The 24,532-nt window shown below is 35.7% G+C and overlaps 1 protein-coding gene across 2 annotated transcripts in view; it reads right to left on the bottom strand.

The window, feature by feature from the left end:
* The window catches only part of TTC13 (tetratricopeptide repeat domain 13), a 40,803-nt gene that overhangs the window by 15,106 nt on the left and 1,165 nt on the right, over positions 1–24,532 (bottom strand). For both annotated transcript variants that reach the window (XM_069010235.1, XM_069010236.1), the window contains exons 2-15: positions 21,695–21,789; positions 18,836–18,911; positions 16,000–16,070; positions 13,687–13,752; positions 12,100–12,192; positions 10,929–11,045; positions 9,986–10,096; positions 7,539–7,621; positions 6,249–6,390; positions 4,838–5,012; positions 4,254–4,410; positions 3,049–3,179; positions 2,581–2,713; positions 2,016–2,108 (exon numbers count right to left, since the gene is read on the bottom strand). In XM_069010235.1, coding sequence (XP_068866336.1) covers positions 2,016–2,108; positions 2,581–2,713; positions 3,049–3,179; positions 4,254–4,410; positions 4,838–5,012; positions 6,249–6,390; positions 7,539–7,621; positions 9,986–10,096; positions 10,929–11,045; positions 12,100–12,192; positions 13,687–13,752; positions 16,000–16,070; positions 18,836–18,911; positions 21,695–21,789 — 1,543 coding nt within the window. The remainder of the gene's footprint in view (positions 1–2,015; positions 2,109–2,580; positions 2,714–3,048; positions 3,180–4,253; positions 4,411–4,837; positions 5,013–6,248; positions 6,391–7,538; positions 7,622–9,985; positions 10,097–10,928; positions 11,046–12,099; positions 12,193–13,686; positions 13,753–15,999; positions 16,071–18,835; positions 18,912–21,694; positions 21,790–24,532) is intronic.

The following is a 24,532-nucleotide window of genomic DNA, read 5'->3' as shown; positions in this document are numbered from 1 at the left end:
AGCCATTTGACAAGCTGAGTAATGTAAAAAGGAAATTATACAAATCTGCATAATTCGTTAAGAAGAAATTATCATTTAGAAATCATAGTGAACTAGAACATGCTTCAAAATGAAAATAAATTTTAAAAAGCAACCATTACCACTTAATATGTTCATTTATTTTTATCCCTCACGTCATGTGAAATCATCAGGATGGAGCCAAAAGCAGAAACAAATCACAATAGAAAGTTGATCAAAGAAAGTGGCTATTACTTAAGGCTGGAGAATGACCAAACCAGAAGAGGTTTCCAGAGTCAAAAAGAATGCAATCACCATCCAGTACTAAAGCATGATCAACTCCTAAGGCAGTGGTATTTAGGCTGCTTCAAATCTATTGTTTCTTCAAAACAGGTGCCAAGCGAGTATTTTTCAGAGAACCACTACTTAGCTATCAAATAAGCACAACCAAAATGCTGATGAGATCCCCAAAAGCCAAGGCTGAGCCAAACCCAAAAGGTTAGAATTAGGTTCACTGTGGGCCTACAATTCTGAATGTTCACGAAGCTTATTTCAGACTTCTATAAAATGACTGAAAGAGCTCTGACAGTACACTGCCCGTTTTGCCAGCGTTCTCTAATGAAAGGTAAACAAGTACAGTACTTTGTCCACTGCAAAACAAGAGTTCCTGACAGATTCTGTACAGGGACCTATTTCCCCAGGTTAAACGTTCAGTATTAGTTTCAGGACATTAATTAAGTGTTGTTGCATTAATGCCTTTCTGCCAACACAGATCACCTAGAAGTTAGGCTTTTACTCTCCCATTTAAAAATAAAACCATGAAGAGACAGGTGAAGTATGGAATGCATCTCAGTACAGATGGCTGTGGTTTCTGCTGCACTGTACATATGACAAGAGAGAAATGCAGCAACAGCAAAGATGGAAACAGCTTGCAGCCCAAATGTAACACTTGGCTTGAGTGAAGAGAGAAGCCTGAGCACAAGACTGTTCAAGAAGCAGCACATCTTGCAAAGTAACTGATCTGCACTGGAGTTCAATGCATTAACCACTTCATAAAGTAAAGCAGAGTCCCTAGCAGTGCTAGGGTCCATTTCACAGAGTGGAAGGAAGAGTGAGGACAAAGCCTCATTAGCCTCTGCATATGAACATTAGAACATCACTGTTTTTCTCTGCCTGAAATAATTCTTGAGAAGGCTTTGTTTTCCTTATCCTCCTTTTTCAGTACAGCTTCTCAAAGAATAGAGATAGACATATATAAAAGCAGAATGACAGATCAAAGATTCAGTATTTCCCATGAGGGGGTGGAATAGGATGAAACCTGGCTACATATTTACTTACACAAACACACTCTGCTCCTGTGATTGACAGTGATGTTGCCACATCGAGTCTGTCACACTTGCACCACTTCAAGGGAAGTAGCACTGTCATGACTACAATACAGAGTTTTGCAGCATGGGAGAAGATGGAACGTACAACAGTGGTTGAATCTTTTAAATTTTACCTTTATTTGAAAGTGTAACTGTTATCTTCCACAGGTTACTTATTTTGTCATTTTTGCTTTACTCTGGCCTACCTTGAAAATAACTATAAGAATTATGTTTTTCCTCTCCACTGTAAATTGGTATTAAAGCTAATATAACAGCATTGTTTCAATACTGATGCCACTACCTTTGAGAGGCAGCATTTGCAAAAATTACAACTATGATGAACTTAATCAAAATTTTACATTTAAGGTTATTTGGGAAACAAAAACAGCACAAGAAAATAATGCATATTCTGGATCCTTGTTAGATACTGCTATAACTCAGTTGTACAATTGAAATTCAGGAAAAAGAGGAAATGTCAAGAGGGAAAATTATGCACAAATGCCAAATGTTCCACTAGAAAACATAAAATAAATATTAAACAGTAAGTACATACACATTCAATACTGTAAAATGCTGTTTCACAAACAGCTGGTAATTTTTGGTACAATCCCTTAGTGTGTGTGGGAATGTTGTTTGGTAAAACTCTCCTACCTGATTAAGTTAATGTGATTATTGAAACCTCTGCTAAGGCTCCGGGCAGGCATTTGGTCCAACCAAAGCACAGGCTGGTCAGGGTCAGCTATCCTACAAAGACAAAGGACATCAACACTGGCACACATTTCAATCCATGTAATATTTTTAATAGAGCTCTATTCACAGACAGAACAATTTTAGGCAAAAACTAGAATGCAGAGATTACGAAAAATAACTTTTCCTGAAACATACGGTTTTTTCTTATAAAAACCATACAACTCAAATATTTGATGTTTCTGGAGCTGAAACTGTTAGTTTTTGTTTCCCTTAGCTGCAATGGATCCTATGGTCTCTCACAGCTTTGCTTCAACTGGAAAATGCTATTCTGAATTTTTCCCTCCATTATAGAAGAAGAAAAATGGAGTATTTTCAGAAGCGCACACCATCCTTTTCTTTTACCAGAACCTTTCTAGTTACAGAATGGAAGCAAGAGTTCATTTTCTTCTCCATGACTCCAGCCCTTTGGTTAGCTGGAGCACTCATCACTATTAAAACCAATACAGGCTTGCTCTGTGACCATTACCTTCGCCACTTCACAGCAATATCAAACATATCTCTCCACTGCATCAGTCTGGTTTTCCCATTCATCCGAACTTTGGAGTTTGCCCAAGTCCGCTGCACAGCCTGCATTACTTCTAGAGTGGCCAATCCCATTGCTGAGGTGAGGCACGAGGAAAGAGGTACCAACAGCAAACAGAAAACCAATTAGAGCCAAATACTCAGTTTTGCACAGACAGGAAAACTGACAGGAAAGCAATGTATTTACAGGAAAAGAAAGGACAACATCAAAAAGTCTGGGACATCCTGATTTCCAGTCCCCAGCTAGGTCAAGAAACTGCTGACATAATGAATATTTTAATTTTAAACTTTCTATTTGATTTGAAAGAAACAGAGAATTAAACTAATTTGCAGATTGCGAAGATATAGCATTCAATCATCATAACATTGACTTTTTTCCCCCACTCAAGTTTACAGAGCATTTTCAGTATACCTCTATGTATCCTTTTATTTGGAAGAAATCCTGGCGTCTCATACTGCATCATGGAACCCAGATGATCAGCTACACATATGAGTTCTTGCACATCAGGCTTATAGCTTTCAAAATTCTGAAATAACACATCTCTTACAGAGGAGAAAAACGTGCATCAGACATAGCTTGGCTATAAAAGTCCTGAAAGCATTTGGCAAACAAATCTCTGTTTTACAAATCAATACCATTTGTATGAGAAATATTTAAACACAGGATGAAGAACACTCATTACTCCTCCCAGCCGACTGAACATACACAGTATGTTGCAGTTACACCCAATATCTCAAGTTAATTCACTCTTAACTGAATTCAGTGGCAGATCTTATTACTGTCACAACCAGTATTTCACTTCAGACTTGCTCATAAGTGATATTAAATAAAGCTCATAAATAATACATTATTCTTCACTATTACACTCACCCAGATTAACTAAGAAAAGGAATTCTTATTCCATTACCTTCTCCCATAATTCTGTAAAAACTTCTTGTGCTAAAAAGGTGGATTCTATCCCATATACACAAAAGCCATGAATTTTTAATGGCAATTTTTTACACTAAGTGAATACATGACAATGTATTCAGAGAAATTGCTGAGAAATTGCTATCTTTCCTTTAGCTAGACAGTTTTGAAGTCTGTTCTAGTAAATCCCCTACTTTTTGACTGAAGTCACCCTCCTCCTAAAGTTACTCCAAAGTTACTCCAGAGAAGATGTTCACCCAGTGAAACTGAGCTGCCATTAAGGATATATTAAGTATCTAGAAATTACACCTGTAACAAAATAAAAACCTAAAACACAACCAGAAACTGTAATAAGGGCATCAGGAAACACTACACTGAGCATCTCAAACTTATCAACTTCTTAACATTAATTACAAAATAAAAAGAAATACAAGAGTTAATCAGTAAGGCCACAGAATATGAAACAATATGTGAATATTACTATGTGAAGAGAGAAGTGAAGAACATTGTCCTAAGTTTAATTCTTCCTCCTATGAGATAAACCAACTCTTATGATGTACAAAAGAATTTATACACTCAGTGAAATTGTACATCCATATAATACTAAACATTGTAAAAAAGCCTCAGAATGGCAATTTAAAACTGAACACACACCCCCACACCCCCCCCCCCATTTAGAATAGGCTTTAAAAAATAAAAATTCTCACTTTATATGTGGCTGTAAGCCTGGCTGTTCTTCATAATTTTCTATAAGAAAAGGAAGATTTTTGGCCCAGTGATCCTTGAAATTTCCAGGAAGATCCATATCAGTATTATACTCTGTAAGAGGGGTATCCAAATGTGCATGCAAGTATCTAGAATACTCTGGAGGAAAGAAATAAAATTAAATACTGTTTGCATAATCAGTTTACTTATGCCATTACATAAAAACAGTAACCAGGTTATATGCTTGTCAGTTAAACAACATGATTTTCACAAGTCATTATTTTTAGATAATATAATTTTGCTATTAGCCAATTTCCAAGAATGCAATAAGTCTTTTTCAACTAAGTATCACAACAGTCTTTACCTTTATATAGAAATGTATGTTCCATTTTTGGATCTAGGTTTTAACTGTATGAACAAGAAGAATCAGTGTACTTTTTTTTTAACATACATACTCAACAGTGTTTATGAGAATGTACACTGGTTTGTCTAAAATGACCATAACTTCAAGAAAGCTTGCACTGTTAGGGTCCTTGAAACATTTAAGCAAAAGAAAAAAAAAAAAAAACAACCAATCCCAACTTACCTCGGAGGTATTTCACCTTCAGATATTCTGGACTGGCCTTCTGTCCTGGTAGTGGATCATTTAACATAACTTTGGTCTGAGCTTTTATGCCTTCATAAAACTGTCCCATGGCAACATGGCTGAGACCCTTCATGTACTGGCACACTTCATTGTATGGTTCTAGCTGTAGACATCTCTAGGACATTAAAGGAACAAAGCACCCACGAATCAAGAGACAGAAAGAGTACCTTCAAATAACCCAACCTGTCTGGTCAGAAGACGTGTGAAAAGACATACTGATTATTAAGATCCACTTCCCTCATAATTTTCTTTCCAATGCTGCTGAGCACTTAAAATGCTAGCAAATGTGAGAAAAAATATTTTCAGCTTTATTAAAGGGGAAAAAACCTGAAAACCCAAATTCTGCCAGTGCAAACATGCTTTGCACACTTGGCTCTAACAATATTAGCTCAATGTTAGCTGAGTGAAATTAGACAAAATATACTCCTGACAATATAACAACTCATTTCGGGTTAGTTATATAGATACGTATCTTTTCTGTCATTTCACCCATTCATCTCTTCACTACTCCATGAATTAGTACACTCTAAGTCAATCAGCTATTTACTGTATGTTAAACACACAGCAAATTCCTGTTTATGATTCAGAAATGAATGCTCCTATTCTTCCAGCAATTACATGTCTTTAGAAGAGCATCTCCATCTCAGAAGTTGAAGTATCTTTTCAATTACACCAGTATCTACAAATTGGATTACAGAAGGTGAATATGTAATAACGCACATAAAGTGTTCTCCTTGGGATTAGCACAGACTCGTCTGGAAAGGGATCTTACTTCATTCCTTGTTTTAAGAATATGGGCATACAAATAACATCTGCCTTTTTTGTTCTTTCTACAAAATAAGGCAATTATTTAATGCCAACGGAGATAGGCAAGATTTTGGCAACATGAAAATTTTTGCAAGCACAATGAATCACAACATATGCTCAATTTTTCAGAAGAAAATACTCCAGAAAAATTAGATAAACATTGTAACTTATTTTCAGCTTAAAATTACAGAGTAGTACATTTTATCTTTCATCTGATATGAAAAGAACTTTAGGTTTCAAGTCAAAGTATTAGCAAGAACACAATTACCAGTTTAAAAAGAAAAATAACACATTTCAGCCAGAGCTTGGTTTTACAAAAACATAAAACAGTTAAAGAAACCACCTTAGTTTTAGCAAAATTAGATTTTTAATTACAAACTGTTAAGTTTTATCTTTTAAGATGGACTTCACAAAAAATACTTCTAGTCCAAATGCACACATATTCACAACGAAAAACTTTGAAATTTGTCCATTTTGTTGTACTTGTTGAATACAAGTCCTCATTAAAACATTTAAATTTTGTGTTTACTTACAGCCTGCGTACCTTAAAATTCTTTAGTGCTTCATCTAAACTACCATGATGATAAAGCATCATTCCTTTGAGCTGTAATGTCTGAACATGATTTTGATTCAGCAGTAAAGCCTTCTGGAAGCTCTCTGTAGCAGCATCAAAGTTGCCAAGCTCTCTAGGTGATTCAGTAATGTGGAAAGTGAAAAATACAGAAGACAACAGTGACAACAAAATTACTTGTTAAAAGTTGCTTTAGGGTGTCCAAAGGGGATATCATTGAAGAGAAACACAGTACTGATGGAAAATTTCTATAACAAAAGCAGTAATTTTGCAACTATTCTTCTGTGGTAATAACAGAACAGCTGCACAGAGTTTGTTACTCCCAGAAATATGTACTCTGAAATACAACCCCAGACCACAAATCTTCACAATCCTTAGCAAACATTAAACTGTAAAAACACATACCTATGGTATTTCTTCAGAAACTAAAGTAAACAAAACTTCCACACAAAGCATTCTTGGAAAACACTATCTTTGAGAGGCCTTTTTAACTTCTATGTACAAACATGTTTTTAAAAATTTACCAACTACTTAAATGCTGAGTAAGAAAAAAGCATATGGTGTTTGAAAACTGTAACTAACTAAAAATGTATTGACTGGAATTACTCCATGTGCAAGGACAGCTGTACATGTAAAAACAGTCACAGAGAAACTGTTGTGAGAAAATTAAAACAGAAATAGTATACAGCTTTTCTTAATTTTTTTAATCTAGTACACTGATTTCTTTAAGATTACTGAATTCTTTCCACATCAAATTATATTTGACAAAATTCATCCAAACCAAAACAACACTAGAAAAACAAAGAAGATCTACTAGTTTTAAATACATCTGCTAAAAAAGTTTTTAGCAAAATAGTGATTAACCAAAGCTCTTTAGTTTCAAATAAATGCATGAGCACCAAAGCCACTACATTTGAAGCAGGATTTAATAGGCAAAATGCTATAAGCTCATGTTGTATTAAACATTTCCATTATCTAAAAATCATCTAGCATACCTAAAGAACATCTTACTGAAAACTGCCATTTAACCTTCGCGTCTGGGAGACTCAAAGAGATACCAGAGATGAAATTAAAAATACAAAGCAAACATAGAAATTATTTATATTAAACATATTCTGATGTAGCCATACCAGCTGCTGGAGCTACCAAATACCACATTTGGTTCTGCACAATTTTGTAACAAGTGTGTAAAACTTAAGTGCATTTTCAAGAACACAACCAAATGAAAAAATTAACTTTAAAACTACTTCTGAATATGAGTACCTGTAGGCTTGTCCCAGACTTTTATATGCATCTATGAAGTCTGCTTTCTGCTTCAGAGCTTCTTTGAAGGATTCAATGGCTTCCTGCAGAAAGGGGCCAACAGAAAAACTTGTAACTTACTATATTCATTAAATTTCAGCATCCTCAGTAGTTACTAGCTATGGGTTTACAGTTATATATCAAAACCTTTGGAAGGAACAAACAAGGCATGAATATATTAAAATATCTATGGAGTAAAAATTATTACATAATAAATGAAATGCCGGAACATTCTTTATAGTGCTGACAGATTTAGCTGGAATTCCTTTGTCTAATATGCAGTGGGAATGAGCAATTCTTTTAGCATTTTAATAGAGTTCAGAGATGAAATCCCTTCAGAGTTTGCTTTCAAAGCTCAGTCTGGTCCCTAAGGTAAAGCAGTCTCTCCTTACAGTCTTCCTTCTTCATTCATACTACACGTCTTAAGTTTGGGAGGCCAAAAGACTCCTTCAAATCTGCACTCTGCCTTTAATTGTCTTATTGCATTCTTTGTTACTTCCATGGTTAGCAAACATTCTCTTGAGGGATTACAGAGTAAGTGATCATTGTCACACAACAGCATATACTGTTGCTATTATTGCTATTACTGTTGTGAGGAATGCAAGGTAATAAAAATAAAAGCTAACAAAAAAAGCATATGGTTAAAGAAATATTCCTCTTCAAAGAGTCTGATTAAGAACTCAGCTTTTCGAACTGGCATATTCAATCTTGAGACCTAGAATTAAGGATGGAATAATCAATTAATTAATATTACTAAGGAATGCCTTAAAAGTATCTTGAAGTCTACAATGCAATAAATTAGATGCTGTAAGGAAAGAATCACTGGTATTTTCAATCGATTTAGAAATTCTTATTTAGAAAAGCTATCAAGTATATTCTGAGCACTACAACACGCACAAAAATATACATTGAACAAAAATGTAGCACAATCACCTACATCTACTGATAGGCACATATCCTATAGGTAAGTTTTAAAACCACAATGATTATTCCCAAAAGCAGTGATCCAAATCAATCTCTTTTCACTCAAAATTGAACACAGCCACCCTCAACCCCAATCTTCAATTTTCAGCAAGCCTTATAAAACCTAACAGATGACATTTACAGCTTTCCTTTAAAATGCAGCCTGAATCTGGACTGGAAGCTAAGGCGTACCTGGGGATGAAAAACCCCAGTGACAATCTCTCAGAACGTGAATATTAGAGAGGGAAGATGCTTTCTTTGAGAAAAGAAACTGGGGGGAGAGAGATGGTGGTGCAGAAATGTGCTGACCTGTGTATCAGAAAGAAGAAAACTCTGCTTCTATTCAGCAAACTGAGACAGCATTTATTTTTGTCAGCTGTATTTTCACTATCACTTTTTGGGGTCTCTGTTGTCTACACCAAAAATCAGAAATTCAGACTATTATTTGCAAGTATCTCTTCAGACTACAAGAAGATAACAGATAATAAAAATTCAGTGACAATCTGATGTTCTCACAGCATACAGTGAGACTGTGGAAAAAAATACCTGCTTGGGTACTAAAAAAGTGAGGAAGCAGACAGCAAAAAAAAAGAAGAGAGATAAAAAAATAGTGATTGTCTGTGAAAGATAGTGGGCTGAAACTCATGAGTCCTCAGCTGTCTCCAGGTTCTGCATACAACCCTTAATGAGCCCCAAGCTGTTATGATAGGTCAAAAGACAGCTTCCGATGTTGGATTTCAGGAATCACACCACTGCATCTTCAGTTTTCAAACTGAGGATATCAGACAACTTGTGTAATTACTCTCCTCTATGAAAAATAGCAGCAGTATCACTAAATACTTCACAAACAAGAAATGGGCAATATTACTACACCTAAAACAGAGAGAAGTTTTGAGTTACAAAATGTGAAAACTTAAAAAAGACAGGGGAAGAACTTACTTTCCTGATTTTAGAAACTGAAGGAGCAACTATGTTCCCTCAAGTTAGATATCAGCCTTCCAGAACCAACAGATAACTGAAATAAACTTGTATAAATGCAGGGCTTCTACACTTCCCTTAATTACTTCCTAGCTCATTCAAGGAAGAGTTTAAAATTATTTTCCTCTTCATCCCTCTTCCCTTCCCAAAGCCTAGAAAATCTCCATTTAATTTTGAAATTTTGAACATAACCATACAAATACTAGCAGAGGTGCCAAATACAAACATCTTTCAAAGCACTCCTTAAACATGACTGTTATCACTGATCTACTGAGATTCAGCAACAACTGCAGATTTACATATCATATCATGGAATCTTTATTTTGCTTACACTCTTTTGCCTTAAAAATCTTCCTTATGTGAGAGAAAATATAGTATCAACACCTATGATATTTCTACTATTTTATGGAAGTAACTTCAAATAAAGGGTATTGTTCTACATGAACTATTGTTTAATATAGATTTACCTTCAAAAGTCCTCTGTGAAAGAAGGTTAAGCCTTTATAAAGCATAGCTATAGGCTGATTTTTGTTCAGTTCCAGTGAGTGCTGAAAATCTTCATGGGCTGTCGCATAATCCTATGATAAAGGAGATTGTAGATGACAGTGGAAACACAATACAAATAAAGAGGAATACATACTTTTATTTTCATAAAAGTAAACTACAGAATTTTGTTTAATATATGAAGTCAGTCTCAGGGCTAAGCAGCAATGATTATCAACTACCAATCAGAACATCAAAGAATGCACAATACACTTCCAACTTTTACAGGAAGTGCTGTATAAAACATAGTAAAGTAAATGGAAAAATAGCTGGAAGCAAATGTGAAATCAGAAGAATCAAGTAGGAAATCAGCCATCAAGTATTCACACAATCTTTGAAGATAAAGCTACTTGTTCTACATTAAAGCTTTAAGAACAAAACACACAGGTCACATAGCAAAATGGGATATTAACATTTTGCTACAGGTTTTTTATTTGTTTATTGTGAGGAGTGTTTTTTCTTAAGTATATAGATGACTTACTACCTTGGCCATAAGTATTTTCCTTTTCAAACTGGTGTTTATCAATGTTAATTAAATGCAGCCACAGGTTATAAATCAAGTCAAAGTCTTTATCCACATCCTACTCCTCAAACACAAAAGAATCTGAGGTGTGCATGCAAGGTACTTGTCCTCTGATTCTCTGCACTAAATAAATTTGCAAATGAAATACTCAGAGAATACCTCTGAACTGTCAGAAAGCCAGCTAGAGGAATCAGGGCTTTTGTTATATATATAGTGGTTTGGGGCTTTTTAACTAAATAGGAAAGAAGCTCTAGAACAAAAGGAACAGCTAGCACAAAAGTCAACAAAATAATCAACAACATCCCCACAACAAAAGTCAAAGAGAATCCCCCAAATCCACTAACCTCAGATATGAAGTAAAGGGTACCTCTGTGCCTGTAGAGCCTTGCTGATGGTTGCAGCTGAATAGCTTTGGTGAGATCAGATAATGCTTCACTGATTCGTCCCAGTGGGGACAATATCTAAGAGTATAAAACCAAAACACAGTTTAGAGCAGACAGACTGAATAGATTTGTTCTAGAAAACTGAAGATTATTCTTTTCCATGTTCAGCTGTAACAGAGTAATTGTATTTGCTAGAATAGGCTGGAAAGTTCCACTATAAATTTCAGTACTTATCGCCTTTAAACCCCTATGAAAGAGTAAATCTGGAATAATTTTTCTCAAAACTATCAGTGTACATAAACATCACCAATAACATTTGCAGAAACCCAGTATTCCAAATTAAAAACAAATTGGTCAAAGCAAAATACTCAATTTCAAGCTATTTCACATATTCAAATGAAAATGTAATTAAAGTATTCTCCTAAGCCTTATGTGAAAAAACATTCCCCCAATGGAAAATGGTCCATTTTCCAATTATCTGAATGCCTTTCACATTTTTAGGTCAAGGTTCACAAACGTACTACGAGATCACTAAAAACATTAAAACTGTGAATGTTATGGCAGCTATCATTACACACTATGCTGACTTTAATATTTATGCTTTTGGTTTGCCTACAAAGCTTGACATCCATTTTCTGTAATTTAGTTGGCAAAACAAAACTTGATTTTCAAAATAAAAAATATATGTGGGCTGGAATGATATTGAAATTACATGCACAAATATAAACCCAAGACATTTCAATTTTTAAAGTTTGGTATTTTAACAACTAGTATTAATAACAGATTTACTAAGTTGACAGAAAGTGCAAACAGTAAGGGTCAAGTGACATTTTGATTCATTTTATAAAAAAAACCCTAAACACAAATGATCCTGCTATTTAGTATGTCAAAGACTGAACACTTACACATATACGGCATTGCATGTGCTATAGTAACTCTGTATGCTCTATATTTTATTTTAAAACTAAATATTCCACAAATTACACTGAGAGGAAATGCATATATTTTAAAAGAAAGGAGGAACATTCACAGAAGAGCACCAAGCTTTAGTCATTAAATCAGTTAAGACGTAATTGGAAACACTGTCTAATTGAAACTTCTCCAAAAGTCTGAAAAGACAAAAAATGCTCACTTCTGCTCGCTGTTCAAATACTTCAGGATGATCTGGTTCTAGACTAATCACCCTACTGAGCTCAAACAGAGCAAGTTCAGCATTTTTCATATCCTGAAAAGGAGAAAAATAAACAAGGTGAACAACTGTGCACACTTAGACTAATATGCTCTCAAGATGAAGGACAACTAGATTGGCTAAGTGTCCAAAAGTACACCCATTTATATTAAAAGCCCTTCACACCTTGGCTAACAACATCAAGATGCAGTATTCTGCAAACAGCTGGAAAAACCATGTCTGCTACAAACAACAAAACTAAACTTTGTACACATCATCTTTGTGTTGTACCTCTAATAATAAGTTATTAGTTTAACTCTGTGAATAAACATCAGGTTTATGGCTCTAGAGGTGCCTTTCTTGGCAGCAAAGCTGGCTCAAGCTCCCACATGAACTCCAACGCATAGGCACACTCACACCCACCACTGCTGTCATCATTGTCTGCAACTTAAGCCAAGCAGTACTGATAAATGGGTTGATGCCAACAGCATTCTGCCCATCTAAATTTTTTAACTGTCCTCTATGAAGTGTAGGATGGAAGTAGTTACTTAATTAGAAAAAAACCTAAGTAATTATATAGCAAGTCCTGTATTAGATTCCATTGATCTTTTTCTTCTTTCTCAAAGCAAAGAAATTTTGTGCTTAACATCATCTTTGTGTCTTGAAGGTGCCACACAAAACCTTTTATGAAGTGAAGCTGTATCAACACCTAGCTAAACTGAGAAAACAAGGTGAGAAAACAAACTCATGCTGATGTTAAAAACATCAGCATATGAGGGACTTCAAGCTCTTGTCAGCACCCCTAAATAATAAAATGTTCTGCACAAAGAAAATTTTCAAGGAGTTATTCAAGTACTCATTCTTCTAGAACTCTAGCAACCATTCAATCATGATTCAACAGGCCACAAAGTCAAACTACAAGGACCATTGTCTACTCATAAATTTCTTTCTGCTCAGGAAATTATTTGAGCAGTAAGTATTGCAACTAAGTAATTTAACTTTGAATTTTATTTTGTTTTAATAAATTCAAGGTAGTATACTTATCAAGAGGCATAAGCAATTAAAAAGCAGTCTACTGTATTGGAAGAGCTGACAATGTTCCCAAGCTGCAATAAAAGACTTTTTCATTTCCAAATACACATTAGATGTGAAGATGAATTCAGTGGGACTTCATAAACCTGTCTCAGAGGCAAGATACTGCCTGTTATTGTAATAGGCAACTCTGTCAAGAAGCTGGGACTCAGCCTTACTATCCACCACTCACAATAGTGCCTTATCTTCTCCTTTGGCATACTTATGTCATGCAGCTTTACTTCCACAGTCTCACAAAGCAAACGTATCCATGGCTTGAGCAGTATGATCTACTAGATCCCTCAACGTTATACAGTGCACCTACCAAGGGACGGACTCATCACGGAAGTAGGACAATACAAAGACTTTGAAGTGTACTCATCACGTTCTAATCAGTCTACTTACTCCTGCTACAGGCTTTCTTATAGTTCAGATTCAAATAATTCAGTTGGATATTGATTTAAATAATGATCTACTCACATGTAGTCCTTTTTTTCCGTACGCTATCCCTCGGCCATAAATTGCACTAACCAGCTCAGGTTCTTCCTGTTAAACAAATAAAATATTAACTTGTGGTGTGGGTTTTTTGGTTTCTTCAATATGTACTTCATTCTAGCCAATCTAAAGTAGTAAGCAATGAACAACCACAGCTGCCAGGCAAAGAAATTTATTGTATTACAGTCCATTCTTTCATATGCTCACAACTTCCAATTCAATTTAATGGAATTGTTCTGGAGTATTTGTCTGATAAAAAAGCCAAACAGAATGCAGATGTTGTGCCAGTGACCACCTACCAGAACCTATTACACAGTATACATTAGAATAGATTAGAATACACAGTATTCATTAGAATACTCTGTTATCCATCTTCATTAGCTGCAACCTCACTGGTGATTATATAACTTTTTCCGTCTCACGTCACTGAACTGATAAGAAACATACAATTTGGCCACTCAGAGCTTATTTTGTATGCAACTTAAATTTGAGATTTAATATTTGGAAGCAAGACATTGTGACATCCTGATGAAATTTATATTCAGACAGCAACTAAACCCAGAAGTATTCTACCAAAATAGTTCTGCAAAATTCAAACCAACTTTCCTTGGGTTAGATTTAATTTCATGACTTTCCTACTTAGGCACTTAGGGGGGATGCACCCTTCACAGTGAATCTACTTCTTGTTTGATGTCATTTACTCCAACGACAGTTTCCCATACAAATTTCAAGAACTACACAGCAAAACTGTTTTGTCAACACCACAATGCCTATGCAGTCAGTTTCCCTGAAAACCAGCCAGGAATCACACCATCTTCACACCTGCAAGGAACACAGCTGTGCTACAAAAGTTTGTAGCACAGGCTTGGTCTTATAATTGGGACATCTGCCAAGAAACAAACTCTTCCATGGATAAAACAACAGAATACGTGGCACATCAGTGCTGGCAGCTTGCCAGACTTGAGCTGATTCCAAGTTTACACTTGGCAACATTAACATCAACAGTAGGTAACGTCCTACTTTTAATACCATGGCTAAGCAAGGCTGTTTTATTCAGTTAAATGTTTTAATGCTCACTTTATATGTATTTAAAATTGCCTTATGGAAAACAGAGTGAACAATCATGATCACTTTACAGCCTTTCAGGCATACTATAGGCATGACATTAAAGCCTACATTAAACTGACATGTGGGCATTGCAGAGGTACTCTATTACATAAACACTTCTTCCACTATCTTTCTACTTGGGTATCTTGGTTATCTTCACTTATATTAAGTCTCCTTCTGAATAAAGACAGGAAACAATACATAAATCCAGTGGTTTTGGAAGCAGGATTTCTCACTAGGGTCAAAAAAATTCCTCACATTAAAACAAAACAAAGACAGGTATCACTAAACACCTATATCAAACCAATGAAAATAAAAGCACACAAAAAGCCCAACATTCCTGTCCTCAGATAAATTCCCTGGAATAATTCCATTAAATTGTCACACTTCCACTCAATTTTAGAACAAGCCATATGACACTTAATACATGCTATTATTTGCAGTATTGCTTTCAGCTTGCATTTGTGTACTTCAAACAGTTTAAATGAAAAAGTATGTCCATGCTTCTGCATGTTCCAGGTTTTTAGCCATAAAAATACAGTATTTGAAATCAGCTTTAGTTGAAGCTTATAAATTGTTTGGGCTGGTTTTGTTTTAAATGTGACTACCTCCTACTTAACTGCCGAAGATTCTGAATTCTTTATTTTGGTCAGGAAAAACACCCCCAATATAAGTATTAGTTATGTTTTATTTATATATTAAACTAATCAAAAGCTTACCACTGAAAAAGGATAAAGCCAGCATACAAAATCATTTATCATCGTGAAAGCAATGTGTTACTTGCCACTAGCAATAAACGATCTCTGTCAGGGCTTTTTTTCTCATGTTACTGGCAACATGCTGTCACCCAAAAAAATCTACTTTAAAATATCTCAGCCTACACAATAAGCAGACAATCTAAGAAACTTCAGCACCGCAGAGGTCAAGTTTCTGAAGACACGTGCTTTTGTGGTGAAAGTGCCATAAAAACTTTATGCCTACAGATGAGAAAAATACTCACCAAATAACCAAGATACTGATCACCCAGTTCTAAGAGCACGCTTATGTTTGGATGGAAAAAAAAAATGAACAAACAGCAGAATAATTACTCTCATTTAAGAATCCTTAATTTAATATTTTTTCTATTAAAGTGATATGTGGCAATGGATAATTTCATTAAGTTATTTTTTGGGGTCCAAGCAGAAAACTTACCTGCAGCATTGTTGAAAAATGTCGTATAGCTTCATCATACAAGCCATTGCCAATCAACACGTAAGCAATTGCTAACAAAACATTAAAAATGTTAATAAAACAGAAAAAAAATCTGACTTTTTTTTAATATTAAATACTACCAAATTGTAAAATGTTTAAGTTCCTACATTGCAGTGAAGATTAAAATAGTCAGAGGATTCCTGAACAGCCACCAAAACGACATGACTTCCCTCAGCCATTACCTAGCACTCATTAATTACTCAATTCATACTATGCTTTTCAGAGCTGCTTTGGGGTTTTGTGATCTGTTTGTGGGTTTTTTCTCTCCTTTTTACAAGTTGTTCAGGAAAGTGCCCATGTTTTCTTCTAAAGTACTTAGGATCAGGAAAGGTACTATGATCCCAATATAATAGCCCTGGATTCTTTCTCAATTTAAAGTGCTACCTAGCTATCACTAACTTTTTTTGACAATTCCATTAGGGTTTTCCTTCATTTGAATTAACTAGAAATACCTTAAATAAACTGACTTCATTATTTATGAAATTGAAGCTGAAAACCAGCCAAGTCTTTACCCATGTTATAATTATGAAAAGCTTTAAAGTCCTTGCGCAACCCCCCATTTTGAAGTAGAAGCCAAGTGTTTGAAAAAGAAACAGACCATTAGAAATACATTCTTGTAATCTCCATAAGATACAAAAACACAGTCAAATCACAAGACTGGAAAGCTGTAGTTGTGCTTGCATGACCAAAGTTCAGTTCTGACAGCTGAAGAGCTCAAGATTGTTTCATTTTTCGTGTTTTAATCTCTCACAGTTCTTAATTCTGAACTAAGCTCTGTCTACACTGCCAGCAAAACCCATTATCTTGAAGACCACAGCTATGAAAGTTAGAGGGAACTTTTCCCCAGGCAGTTTGTTCAAACAGCTGGCAGTGGAACTACGAGCAGGATTTCACCTTTCCCCACTTACAGTGAATTTAGCAGTCATCCAAACAGAATGGAAGAGGCACCTCTTAGCTTAATTATTTATTCAAACATGAGAAGAGACAAATAAGTCAGTTAAAGCAAAGGCATTTTTGATAGGACACAGACACTTATCTTTCAGGCAGGCAGAGCCACATTGTTTTGGCAGTGTTGCTAAGCACAGTTCATTAAAGAAGGAAAACAGTTAAATGAAAGAGAAATGAGAAATGTATTTAATCCAGAGCTTGTCTCATACTCAGAGCACTTCTACTATGAAGAAGGAAATATTTGTATGTAACATAAGCTTTCTCCTCAATACATAAAGAGCTTCACTTGGCACAAATACATAGTATTGCCAAAAAAAGGGAAAAAATGGGCAGGGTGAAAGACTGGATGAAGAGCTCTTGAACTTTCCTCATTTCATTCTTCTATAAGACTATACTATATAGTATGTTTAGGGTTCCAATCTCAGAACACAGAAAAGCTGGCATGTAAAGTAAAAGCAACTCAACTATTCCAGTATTAAAAAAAAAAACAACTGCAGGAAGCAAGGTAATGAAGACTTACACAGTCACTCAATTGTCTTGCTCCTAACAACTGTATATAGTTTATACAAAACACTTAGCAAAATGCCAAACTGAACTATGAACTATGTCTGCAAAACTATCACAAGTGGTTGACAGCTACCAGCTGATACAGTATCAGCTTCTTTTTAAATTGTATCTTTTTGATTTTTTAATCTTTAATATTACAAAAATACAAGTATGTACTTCATTATGAAAAATCTAATGGTTAACAATGGTCCATTAGCCAAAGTATTTCAGTACCAACATGGCTTCAGAAGGCCCCATACATTCTGCATCACTTTTCCTCAGAACAGTTCAAAGTAACATGCACAAACTAGAAGGACCAACCCAGGCTCCTCACACCGTGGCATTCTTGGACTAAAGTGGGTAGATAGTGCCAGCCTACATGCCAAACATGAGGACAGAGACCTTCTAGCATAGCCTTCCAAGTCTACAGAACAGATACTAAAAGTATCAGATATTTTCATCTGAATACAGTTTGGTATTCTTTGCAGGATTCTATGAACATAGCTAGGTAGTCTAGGAATATGAAAAAAGATTATGCCCCCAAGTTTTCCTGGATAAATCCATGAAGGTAGAAATTGTGTCCAAAAAAATCTACTTAATTAAGTTCATTAGAGGGGAATAAAATCTCTCTTTGCTTTTGTATAAAAGATGGTCTGCTGCCTTCCTTAGCACACATCCTCAACAATCTCTTTGCTGCCTCGTAATACCTCTGCATTTGAAGAAGCAGTGCAACTCCCATCTCAAGTCCTTTGAGAAAAGTATTTCCTGTTCATTTATTTGAAATGCCCCCATTTTTTTGTGCTGAGTGTGCTTTGAAAAAACTTCAAGTAGCAGCCTAGGGCATAATTCAGAAAGTCTTCCTGCAGCCTTTAAGTGTTGATGGGAGGAGTGTGGAGAGGGGCAACAGATCCAATATCTATGTTTTACAGAAAGCATATTGCACTGGTAAAATTTTATGGATGTTTGAAAAGTTTTAGTCATCAATAATGACAGAAAAAGGGAAACAGGAAGTAGCTGAGCCTGTTAAAAAAGACTTAATCGTAACGCTTTTTGAACATCTGCTTAAGCAGACATGGTGAAGAATTCTAGTGAAGAAAACAGGAAAGGTTTTTAGCAACAGAAATAAATATCTGCTTTATGTGACCAGAGAAAACCTGCTGTATTTCCAGATGTAAGACCAATCTGAAGTTAATGCATCACTTCAATCATCAATTTTCAAAACATTTAGTGCTAATAATAAGCACATCATTCACCTGCACAAACCTTATATAAAACATCTTACCCAATTCTTCATTCGTGTTGTCATTATCAGTAGCAAATGGAAATCGTTTTTGCTCCGCAAGCAACTTCGCTTGGCTCTGTAAAACATCATGTTTTAAGTCTTCAGCAAACAACAATACAGAATTTAACATTTAAAATCCACATCTTAAATCCTTAAGAGAATGCCTTAAACCACAAAGTTTAAACTAACGTGATTTCACTAAGGTAACTGAAACCGACCGAGTCTTCCACAGGGAGAAAAGCTTCTCTTTAGTCAGATGCTGCTGTTTTCTGCTCTAACATAAGGGTAGCCAAGCTTCAGAAAGAACACTGTCAGCATGTCACCAGGAACTGATGTTTCTGTACTGCACTTACTTAAGGTGAAGTTTTTAAGTCTTTTTAAGACGCCTTACTTCGTATGAAAGTTTATACTCTTTACCCTATAATTATTCCTTTATCTCCTGCAAAGGGAAGGGTACTGCAGAGGAGTAAAGCACTGAAAATAAACACTGAAGAGAATATCACTCCATCAATATAGGAAAGTTTAACTTCACAATGCCATACTAAAGAGCCTGTCCTTTTAACAATGACATTCTATCAGTTCTACACTTTGTTCAAATTGTAGCCTTATCTAGGATGTCTGTTCCTTAAATAACGCACCCATAGAAACCAATAGTGTCAAAGACAAACCCCTCAGAAATGCAGGGATACTCAGCTCTGTTTATTTTCACAAGTAGTTTCCATAGATAGCTGTAAGCCTACCAGAGTAGTTTATGTTAGAAAAATACAAAATGTTCATTTAAATTAATAGGTCTTTCAAACTGTTTTAGGAAACAAGGGGGAAAAATTAACACCTCTCTCCATTCAGTTCTCTTCTTTCAATTCAACTAAACAGCTCATTTCCTCTACTGTCCTCCTTTCAGGTTGTTTTGCCTGTCCAATCAAAAGTAGCCACAATACTTGTGTCCACGACATGGACATCTTATTTGTCTGCAAGGTGCAAAAGTAGAATGGTCAAATCCCATTGCACAGTTTTTGCCCTGTATGTCTAATGATGAGGATAATGTTTGGTCTGCTCAGAGAACTTGAGTATTTTGGAGAGCATGAATGATTACCAAATGGATTTTACAAACCTTTTGTTTTCTTTACTGCAATTAAAGATGATGTATAAGCTCTACATTATACCACAACACTCTGAAAATTGTTACTCCACCTATATCTGCGCTTCTACAGTAATAGAGTGCAGCAGTTATTTCCCTTATAGAGAAAAGTCATTAAAAAGCAGAACAAAAACGAGCAGGGTTCAACAGGTATAACAATAAGAAAACTAAATCTCCATTGCAATCTATATGCATCTACAAATACAGGCTCTTTATATAATCAATGGCCTCCGTGTAATTTCCAGAAAATCGACTTCAGAAAATACTCTTTAACACTTAACTCTGCAAAACATTATTCTTCTATAACTGTCTTAATATTAGGAAAAACACCACAACATTTTTACTAAAGGACAACCTCTTCCTTGGTGGATTTACAAAAATAGGTCTACATAACTTTGTCTGCAGACAAAGATAAGATATAGCAAGATTCCACACTGAGTATTAGAAAATAAGCCACAAGCAAAAGAATCTTACAACAAACTTCCTATGGATTACTGAGCTGCATGTGGCAGCAAGAGAAGTACCACTACCTCACCTGTTTTGTCATTACAGAGTAACAGAACAGTTGGGGTGGCAGAAAAAGTGGTTTCACACTTCCTCAACAAACTCTGAGTTCAGGTATAGGTTAAACATCCTGCAACTCTACATGCAAAAAACTGTCAGTCATTCTGCCTTCAAGACACAGGAGAATTTTCATCATAGCACCATAACCCAACAGGTTTAATTGTTGCTTGTTGCTTTCTTTAAAACCACCTTTATTTTTTTGTTTGAAACAGGGAAATTTCTTACCAACAAATACACATTCACTGTGTTAGAAAGAACTGGTACTGTTGGACTAGACTAGACAGATCTTCTGACCAATACATGATGAAGTCTAAGGAGAATATTCAAGTTAAATAATTGGCTTAGTGGATTTGCAGGATAGTAGTTTTAATTCCAAGTGTCACCTTTGGAGAAGTTGCTTCCAGTTTTAATATTGCTTCCACACTCCCTCATAGCCAATAATTTCTAAAAATTTGCCAAAGCTTCTTTGAATATTCACATGGAAATTACTTGAAGATTTTCAACACCTGTACTCTACTGGACTGAAGATGTAACATCAAACCTGTGTTCTGATGTATTATATTTGTTCAAGATCAAAAGACTACGAGTAGTGGTGCAAGAAAACCCAAATTCCAAAATAATCCCCTTGAAGTCTCTCTACCAAAATATACTCTTCTTTTGTTAGAATATTCTTCACATGCCAGGTCTGTATTACATTTAGTGAAATATGGTCTGAAGCCTCTAACTCTCATCTTTGCACAATGTTACTTCTGTAGTAAGTAGAAGTCATTACTCCCTACTTCTACACGTTTTGTGGTAAACTTCAGGAAGTTATTCTGGCTAGAAACTACAGCACCTCCCCTTTTTATAGCCCCTGCACCCCTCAAACCAAAAAATTAATTGGTTGTTTAACTGAGGTGAAAGTTAGCTCTCAGTGACAACATCAGCTTAGTTGACAGCCCTAGAGACTCATGACAGATTACTACAATGTAATACTTTTATGAGCAACTTGAGTTTATTCATACTTGAGCCTTTTGGGCAGCTATGCCTACTGATTAATAGATTCTATTTGCAGATATTTCCCTGAACTTCATTCTAAGTGGTTATGCAGCTGAAGTGATCTGCAACTTCAACAATCTATTAGAATTGTTTTCTATGTTATGTTCTTGATAACATACCAGAATTTTTTCTGTATTCAGGGAAAGCATAGATTCACAAGATGATGACCCTCCTATGTCACAATCCGATTCATGGAAGTGCAAAAATGATGAATCTGGGAAAAAAGAGAGAAAAAACCTTTAGGAGCTCAGAGTTACATACATGCCCTATTAGCACATCTCCCATTTTGTCGTGTTTGGCAGAACAGCTTCCCCACTGGGCATCCCACAGGGCAGAACTTTCATGAAGTGCTTTCTGCCCATAGCACTACACTCGCACAGCCAGGGAAGCAATAGCTGACATGACAGCTTTTATACAATTAGTTTTATCCCTACTTATGCTTTTGCCTAAAAATAGAGAAATAAAACGACGTGCTAAAAAAATGGGGCAGAGTTTAAAAAGGAGGAAGCTGGAAGCAAATAACAAAAGCTTGGGGTAGGCATCTCCCCTTTCAGCATTACGATTCCATTCTCTCACCCAGGAAATAACAGATAGAATTATCATTCCAATCCCAGAGAGGAAAATAAATGGAATTGACCATAAAGAGGTAGGGAAAAAGCTGCAGGAAACAGAGGTATAAAGACTGTGAAAAGCAGCCAGAATAGTGAACTGTAATTGACTGAACACATACAAAGTTACGCTACTAAGAATGTCACTACAAAAAGTGTAAGACTGATTCATTTCTATAATAAGTCAAACACAGCTTGTTGGCATAGCAGAGAAAAAGCTTAAGATATCAAACAAATAAACAAGTAACAATAATAATCAACAACACCCCCTCAGATTGATAGACTATAGAAGCTACTACTTCCCCTACATGATGCTTTTAATTGCTATTCCAACAATAACTTTTGAATCTTTGGATCCTAAAGCTTCTATCTTCTTTAAATATTTCAAGAGTAAACAAGAAAAAGAAAATATACGGTATTATCTCCTTGAATCCATGCCACAAATACAAAATTTTTTAATCTCCCTTAATGTTTGTAAATCTAAGCTTGAGGCTAAGTTTGAAAGGCTGGGGGGCAGGGTGTGCTCTTATATTTTGACTTCTTAAGGATCGCAGTTAGTTCCCTATCTCTCACAAGCACAGAGCTAGAACAGAAAAAGAAACAGTCTTCTTATAAAGAGAAGTCAAAGTAGCATCTAAAATCATTGCCTGTAAAAAAGAACTTGGATCTACATTGAGCCATAAATGATAACCAGTGGGAGAAGTTTTACAACAAAAGCAAGAGTGGTAAAAAGCAGAAGGTCAAAGTTTAAAGTCAGTCCTGTAAGAACAGTGACAAACCACTCACAGTTCCCAAAAAGTGTGTTGCCAGCATGAGGTTTCATCACTGCCCTTTGTTCTTCACATTGGCCAAGCCCTCCTGTGCTATGGCAGCGTTATTAACACGTTGCTTGTTCCTGATGGTGCTTGTGAATCAGTGACTTAAGAGTTTTGGCTGCAGACTCACTGAGAAACTTTCACTTCAGAAACCAAAACAAAGAGGTGCAGGCATGGCCTACCTCCGGAATAATTTTCTCCACAACAGCAAGGATTTAATGATGGAATTTTTCATAAGGTGGTAGGGAATAAGACAGCCAAGCCACAAGCTTGACACAAGCTACAGCAGGGAAAGGCCCCCTCAAATCTTGCAGTTCTTGGGGCAACAAACTGCTTTACTCATAGGGAAGAATGGATCTACCTTTGTCTGCAAGTCAGACACAATCAAAACTGAACTACATTAATAACTTCATAAAAACCTAGAAACACCAACCAGAGAAAGTACTTTGGACCTTGTAGTAGGCTACAGGGAAAACTATTTGAGACAAAAAAATCTCAGCTTCTGTGCAAATTGTACTAAAACAAAGGACGAGAGGTTAAAGGAAATTTTCAACTGGCAATTCATTTAATCCTAACACTTAAACAGCAAGGAGTGAACTAGCATATAGCTATTTCAAGGTAAGTATGTTGTTCCATAACTAAGGGCTACCTTATTATCAGTGCATGCAAGGTACCTGAGATACCTGATGATTTAACCAGAATTCCTTGTATCAATCCTAGTTACACTGGTTTCTTTAAAACAACATCCACCATTAAATTAAAATCTAATCTTCCAAATCTGCCTCTGAAGGAGTACCTTGACTCAATCACTCATGTCAGGTCTAGTAACAGACGTAATCAAGTGCTTTGCCATTTATTAACTTGTAGGGTATACAGATTTTTATCTCAACACTGGGTGAAAGTCTTCTTGTTTTATGCTTAAGCTTGAGTAATTTGTAGCAATGGCTACCTGAGATAACTTTCACCATCTGATTTCATGTTTGCGCACTATGGCTCTCAGCCATTTGAGCCAGACACACACACAAAAAAAGATGGTAAAAACAAATCAAAGAACTTTATAATGTGAAGACAAAAGCACATACACGGGGGAGAGGGGAAAGCAGAAACACAGGTGCAGGAAACTCATAAAAAGTTATTTCCTCCAAGTCTGTTTTTCAAGTGGATTATACTAGTTTTGTATTAGTTGTTAGGGACCATGGGAATTGCTGATATGACCATAGGCTTTATGAAATAAAGGGTGGAAAAAATCACAAAGCCAGGCTGACAGCTAAGAAGTCATGACACATCATTGGTTATTCTCTGATATATAATTTAGTGTCACATTCCAAGCAATTGGTAAACCTTTTTCTTTATCTGCATTATGTGTACATTGGGATTCAGACTGGCATTTTTGTATGGCCCATTCACACCATGCTCAAGATCAACAATTGTAACCGATTAAATCACATGATCCAGATACAAAAGATACTCAAGCATATAAAAATAGTTTTAATTATGCCTATATTAGAAGACATCAATTAACCTGAAAAATAGC

This window comes from Aphelocoma coerulescens, chromosome 3 (assembly GCF_041296385.1).
Source record: "Aphelocoma coerulescens isolate FSJ_1873_10779 chromosome 3, UR_Acoe_1.0, whole genome shotgun sequence".
NCBI lineage: Eukaryota > Metazoa > Chordata > Aves > Passeriformes > Corvidae > Aphelocoma > Aphelocoma coerulescens.
This window is presented reverse-complemented; position numbering and strand designations above follow the sequence as displayed.